Below are 7,167 nucleotides of genomic sequence, written 5' to 3' on the forward strand. Positions count from 1 at the left end.
AAAAAATATTGTCTTGGCACATGGCTCAAATTTATTAATATTATAATGAATGTGCCTCAAATGTTAGAGTAAGTGATTCTTTTCTTCAACTTAAGAAACAGTAACTAGGTGCCACTTTGTTCCAGACCAGAATTGTTCCTAGCTTTTTGGCAACAAAACCTGGTCTTGAGGTAAAATCTTAGACACCCTCTTCTTAACCCCTCATAATTTGTTCTTAGGATTTTGTTAGATTAGATTATGAGATTATTGATATTATAATATTGTTTGTGTTTTCATAACCTAATATGTATTAATAAATTAGTCATGTGGGTTTCAGTTTCAACTAGAAAGTAAAAACCTACCAACCCTTATTTAAATAAATTCAGTGGCTTCTTTTTGTTGCTGCTTACCTTGATTGGAACATATTTAGACAAAAGTATGGATACTCTCATGTGAAAAAGTATGTATTTTTTGTTTTATTTCCATATGGGTAAGACTTAAGAGTGGGTATCTAATTTTAGAATAAGATTTTCTAGCCACAATTGGTTGTAAGATTTCTTTATGTTGAGTGCTCAGTTCAGTTTTCTGGGGTTGAGCTGAATTCTTGGAGAGGATTTTTTTGGCATTTCACAGAAGGTTCTTAGTTCTTGTGTTTTGATGATGTTGGTGTAAGCTGAAGAACTTGGAAGGATTTTCAAGGTTTTCTTAAAAAGGAAGGTTCTGTTGTTGGAGACATGGTTATTGGAACAAGGTGGTTTTTGTTTATGCTTGCTTTGTGTTTGTGGATTTTCCGCAATGAAGGAGTGGGAATAACAGGACCTTCACCTAATACCACTGTGAATTCCACTGTTTCTTCTTCAAGACCAAAGGTTGTGAAGATTGGAGTCTTGTTTACTTTGGATTCCATCATTGGAAGATCTGCTAAACCTGCTGTTATGGCTGCCATAGAAGATATTAACTCCAATAGAAGCATTCTCCCTGGCATTGAGCTTCAGGTTATTTTTCACGACACAAATTGCAACGGGTTTCTTGGAACAATGGAAGGTACTCCCTCTGGTTCAATACTTAGTTATTAAATAATGGTATTTTTCAAAACAATTTTATAATAAATTATTGATTTTAGTTCTTCAATTAGTATGCAAAAACCATGAATCTTGTTAATACTTTTAGTGAGCCAACAACATTTTGCTTCATTAGTAATTAATCTCCGATTATTGCTTTGATTAATCTGGCTGATCATGTAGCTCTGCAGTTGATGGAGAATGATGTCGTCGCCACAATTGGACCACAGTCTTCTTCAATAGCTCATGTCGTCTCCCATGTGGCTAATGAACTTCATGTACCTCTTCTATCATTTGCTGCAACTGATCCTACTCTATCTGCACTTCAGTATCCATATTTCGTCCGAACCACTCACAGTGACTACTATCAGATGTATGCAATCGCTGACTTTGTCGAATATTTCAGATGGAGGGAGGTAATTGCCATTTTTGTAGATGATGATAATGGAAAGAATGGAATTTCTGTGTTGGGTGATGCATTGTCAACGAAGCGTGCCAAGATCTCTTATAAGGCTGCACTCCCTCTTGGGGCCAACAGAAGTGATGTCAGTGACTTGTTGAGTGAAGTGAACTTAATGGAATCAAGAATCTATGTTCTACATGTTAATCCTGGTTCTGGTTTGTCAATCTTTCGTGTTGCGAAGCAGCTAGGAATGATGAGCAATGGCTATGTTTGGATTGCAACAGATTGGCTTCCTCCGGTTCTGGATTCATCCGAGACACCAGACAGTGACACAATGAATGTTCTAGAAGGTGTTGTGGCTTTTCGCAATCACATTCCTGATACTGATATGAAGAAGAGTTTGATCACTAAATTGAAACGTCGAAAGGACAAGCAGACTTCAAGCTTCAATTCCTATGCATTCTATGCATATGATTCTGTCTGGTTAGCAGCTTATGCCCTTGACATTTTTCTCAATGAAGGTGGGAATATATCTTTCTCCAGTGACCCTAGATTGCATGACAATAATGGAAGCACCTTGCATTTAGAATCACTTCGCACTTTTGATAGTGGCCCTCAGTATCTGCAAACTATTTTAAGAACAAACTTCACTGGTTCGAGTGGTCGAATTGGGTTTGATACAGATAGGAATTTAATCCGTCCGGCATATGATATTCTGAATATTGTCGGATCTGGATTGCGTAGAATTGGTTACTGGTCTAATCACTCTAGTTTGTCAGTTGTAGCTCCTGATATTTCATATGCAAAATCATCCAACCATTCTTCTAAAAGCACTCAACAGCTTTATAGTGTGATATGGCCGGGAGATGCTAAAACTACACCAAAAGGATGGGTATTCCCCAACAATGGAAAGCCATTGCGGATAGCAGTGCCGAATCGAGTAAGCTACAAGGAGCTCGTTGCCAAAGACAAGAGTCCTACAGGAGTACAAGGCTATTGCATTGATGTCTTTGAAGCGGCGTTGAACTTGTTGGCTTATCCCGTCCCACGACAATATATATTGTATGGAAATGGTGAAAGGAATCCTAGCTACAATGATCTTGTAGATCAAGTTGCACAAAATGTGAGTCTCTAAATCTTAATTATGAATGTTAGTATCTAGAAGATCAACTTAAATATAAAATTTGATTTCCTTAAGTAGATCAAGGACATTTGGGACCCTGCTACATGTTTAAATTGTGATAGTTAATTTTGGTGATTTCCATGTTCAGAACTTTGATGCAGCTGTTGGAGATGTCACAATTGTCATGAACAGAACAAGGTTTGTGGATTTTACTCAGCCTTTTATGGAATCAGGGCTTGTTGTTGTTGTTCCTGTCAAGGAGGAGAAGTCAAGCCCCTGGTCTTTCCTTAAGCCATTCACAGCTCAAATGTGGTGTGTTACTGGTGCTTTCTTTCTTTTCGTGGGAACTGTTGTGTGGATCCTCGAGCACCGGCTCAATCACGAGTTCCGCGGTCCACCAAGGAAGCAACTAATAACAGTCTTTTGGTTAGTACCTTTTTGCCATTTGAAATCCTTCCTAATTATGTATTGTCATGTCAGCAAAAGTAATTACTTTGCACACTCTCTACTTATGGTTGTTCAAAAGAAAGAATTTAATTGGAGAGAATGCAAGACTTTTTAGAATTATGAATCAAAATTAAACTCATAGAACTATGCCTTATTCTCCTTTTTTAAGCTTTAGTTGTTGCATGGCTTACTTCAACGGTACCTCACATAATTTGATCAAATGAAAATCTCTTTTTGCAGGTTTAGTTTGTCAACAATGTTCTTCTCACACAGTATGTACCTCAGATTCTCATTTACTCCCTTTTTATAGTTTTATGTATGACAATCCTTAAAATTCTTTCATGTTTGCTTCTTTGACTTGTCACAGGAGAGAACACTGTGAGTGCTCTCGGGAGACTGGTGCTAATCATATGGCTATTTGTGGTGTTGATTATCAATTCAAGCTACACAGCTAGCTTGACATCAATCCTAACCGTGCAGCAGTTATCGACACAAATCGAAGGAATTGATAGCTTGATCTCTAGTAGTCAACCAATCGGAATTCAAGACGGGTCATTTGTGAAGAAGTATCTGACAGATGAACTCCACATAGCAGAATCTAGGATAGTTACATTGAAAAACATGGAGGCTTATATCGATGCTCTTCAGCGTGGGCCGAGCAATGGAGGGGTTGTGGCGGTTGTTGATGAACTTCCTTATATTGAGATCTTGATGGCCAATACTGAGTGCAAGTTTACAACTGTTGGCCAGGAGTTCACTAAAAGTGGCTGGGGATTTGTAAGTATTTCCGAATTTAGAGTAAACTACCATTACTATGTATACAAGTTATCTATCCACGAATAAATAAAACTAACTTTGTACCACGCTGACAAATCTAACCATGAATAAAATTAATGTTTGGCTACTTTGTTACACATAAATCATCTTTCGTGGATACAAAAATTTGTTAAATTTGTGGTTAAATTTGTTAGCATTCTAAAATGTTCATAGGTAGAAATGGTAATTTACTCCTGTATTTAGACGTCAATATGGTTGGGGATTGGTGGAAATTGTGTACTCATTTTTGTTTCATTTGGTTACAGGCATTCCAGAGGGACTCTCCCCTCGCCGTTGACATGTCAACGGCGATTCTTGAACTCTCGGAGAATGGGGACCTGCAAAGGATCCATGACAAATGGCTTAATAAGAAGGAGTGTGCAAGCAATGATGCTGATTCAAACAAACTATCTTTGAAAAGCTTCTGGGGCCTCTTCCTTGTGTGTGGCATTACTTGTTTCCTTGCACTGATTGTATTCTTTGTTAGAGTGTTCTGTCAATACACAAAGTTCATCCCAGAGCACGAAGAAGCCGACGAGGAGATTCAACAACCGGTCCGGCGGCGTAGAAGGGCAACCAAAACTCCTAGCTTCAAGGAATTGATTGTTTTTGTAGATAAAAGAGAAGCAGAAATTAAAGAGATACTGAGACAGAAGAGTAGAAAGAGGCAGCGCAGCAAAAGTTTAGATGATAACTCAAATTCACCAGTCTAAGTAAACCATTTTGGTTGGTGAAATTTTATGTCTTTATTTTGCTACCATGTTCATATTATTAGAATGTTGTCTCACACACACAGAATATTAGTCTATACACCAGAGTGAAAATTTTCTACCTTCTTGCAAAGAAATTGTAACTGTAGTAAGATTGTAACTAACACAGTTTAAAGAAACAACAAAAATCTCAGTTTTATTTTCGAACTAAATATACTATATGTATTTAACAAATAAAAAATTTGCATAAACATTTGATCAACTATGGTTCATGACTGTGAATCTGTGATGTCAATATGCACTAGTTTAGACTTTAGACACAAATATAAATAAATCATTTGTACTGTGATTACGCTCTTAATAATAGATACTATTTTAATATCCATATTTACTTAACAGTTAATACTTATTTTGTTAAATAAAAATTTTTTTACATACGCAATTAATTAATTAATAACAATTGTATTTTCATACAAGTGTTAGGAATATGTGCTGTATAAACAATATTTTTTGAATATAAAATATTTAAGTGTTGATGTAACGTGCTATCATAAATTTAGCTGTGATGCGAGAGATTAAGTATCTACGACAATAATAAGTACTAAGTATCATGATAATGACATGATTAAACATTTTTTTATTATATTTGTAACAAGATTAAGAACTTGTGTGGGTGCAATTAAATTATTAGAATTTTTTTAATTTTTAGTGTATTTAACAAAATTTTAATAATAAAAATAAAAGTATTATGAGTTTGGTTAAGTATTATTAAGTTGTTAAAAAAGATTTTAGTTTTAGTGAATTTAAAAAAAATTTAATAGTAAAAATAAAATACTAAAAAATAAAAAATTTATCTTATTATATCTAAATATAATTAATAAATAAAAAATATTTTTATATAAAATATCTAAATATAAAACTATTTTTATAGAAGTTTACTCAAATAACCTCTGACCACTAAACATGTCAATAAAATATTATTTGTGCTTATTTAAGAAAAGAGTAATAGGATGATGCATGCCACTCCGAGGAAGATGGTTTGTACCGGCCTTATTATATGTAATAAACAAACTGTTCTGTGTTTTAAAAGAATGAAAAGAATGCGGCAATTTCAAGCTTAATTATCTGGTGATGTGATCCTATGCAACCAGCCAGCCATCACAAGTATACAACTCCCATTTTTGTTATTTTTTTTTTGAAAAAATATAAAAAGAAAAAAAGTTAGCCTACTTAGGAGTAGTATAAGGTAGAGTAAGGTATGTTTTAGAACCAATTCTAATCCTATTTATAAATTGAGATTTTTATATAAACTTAATTTTATTTTACTCATAAATTGAGAATATTTCACCTTTAATCTTACACATTTTTAATCTGTCCGATTCTATCCGTAAATTATAAAAAAAAAAATAAAATATTATTATATAATTTGATGAAAATTTAAAATAGAATTGACTTTTATATATAAAAAAATTTAAATTATATATTAATTTAAAAGTTTTTTTTATCAAATATCTTCTATATCCATCAACTCATATTTTATTGATTTTTTTATATAATACAAAAAAATTATAGCTCAATAATTAAAAAATCTATAAAAATATATAAGATTCAAGAAAGAAACACAAATAATTACAAAAAAATAAAAATTAAACTCAAACAATCACATTTTTTATATATAAATTTAAATAATGTCTTTTTTTTCTATCAAGTAATTATTTAAATTTTTTTGCCATTTAATTGCACAGTTGACATTTGACACTCTATAATATTCATGGTAAATGTTTTTTTGATGAAAATAATTATTATACATAATACCAAAACTAAATTAAATAAATAGTAAAAATAAATAAACGATATGTAATATATATTATCTCAATTAAATTAAAAAATTATTAAATATTAACCGTCTCATTTTTATTTGAGAAACTAAATTTAATTTTGGATAATTAATTAATTAAATTATTATTATTTAATCAAGCATATTTATTTTTCTAATATAAATAGATTAAATTTATATAATTTGATAATTTTATCATTATGTTGTTATTTAATAATCTAGAATTTTCACAGATATATTTTAAAAAAATAAACATGGGGACAAACTTATTATTTTAAAGGGGATATTTTATATTTATGTATATATTTATTATTTATTTATAAAAATTTGATGGGGCAATTGTTCCCACATCCTTGTAAGTAAATTCGTTCCTGTATATACATAAAAAGTAGGTTGGTCGAATAGGGTTAAGATTCAATTCGCATTATATTCAATTTACACGAAAATCTTACTCATTGCAGATCAAATTAACAACTCTATTCAACCAGATTAAATTGAATTGAATATCACGGATATAATATATATTGTCACCTGCTACATAATTATTATATTATACAATAAAATAAATTGTGCATCATAATACACCAAAATATCTAATAATATAGATTTTAACTTGGCTTAACTAAACGTATTTCAGTCATTTTCTTGTGTAACTTCCTTTCATATATTTTTATTTTAGAATTTATTTTTAATACGTTATCAAGGTAAATAGTTTATACCGTCATTAATTATATCCATTTTTAAAATAATTATTTATATATTTAATATAAAAATAATTATTTTTACTGCAT

General features: G+C 31.6%; 1 protein-coding gene across 4 annotated transcripts; it reads left to right on the forward strand.

Annotated features, from left to right (window-relative positions):
* On the forward strand, positions 1 to 4,889 carry LOC107477739 (glutamate receptor 3.4). Of its 4 annotated transcripts, none has more exons than XM_016097804.3 (7): positions 1 to 170; positions 556 to 1,023; positions 1,224 to 2,566; positions 2,715 to 2,992; positions 3,254 to 3,285; positions 3,381 to 3,790; positions 4,096 to 4,889. In XM_016097804.3, the coding sequence occupies exons 2-7, from the start codon at positions 714 to 716 to the stop codon at positions 4,540 to 4,542; spliced, it is 2,820 nt and encodes a 939-aa protein (XP_015953290.1). In that variant the 5' UTR covers positions 1 to 170; positions 556 to 713; the 3' UTR covers positions 4,543 to 4,889. The 4 variants fall into 4 exon arrangements, with proteins under 4 accessions (XP_015953290.1, XP_052115021.1, XP_015953291.1 ...); XM_052259061.1 differs by having other exon boundaries at positions 561 to 1,023; XM_016097805.3 differs by having other exon boundaries at positions 613 to 1,023.
* Positions 4,890 to 7,167: the final 2,278 nt, after the last annotated feature.

Source organism: Arachis duranensis, chromosome 3, assembly GCF_000817695.3.
Source record: "Arachis duranensis cultivar V14167 chromosome 3, aradu.V14167.gnm2.J7QH, whole genome shotgun sequence".
In the NCBI taxonomy this organism is placed as follows: Eukaryota; Viridiplantae; Streptophyta; class Magnoliopsida; order Fabales; family Fabaceae; genus Arachis; species Arachis duranensis.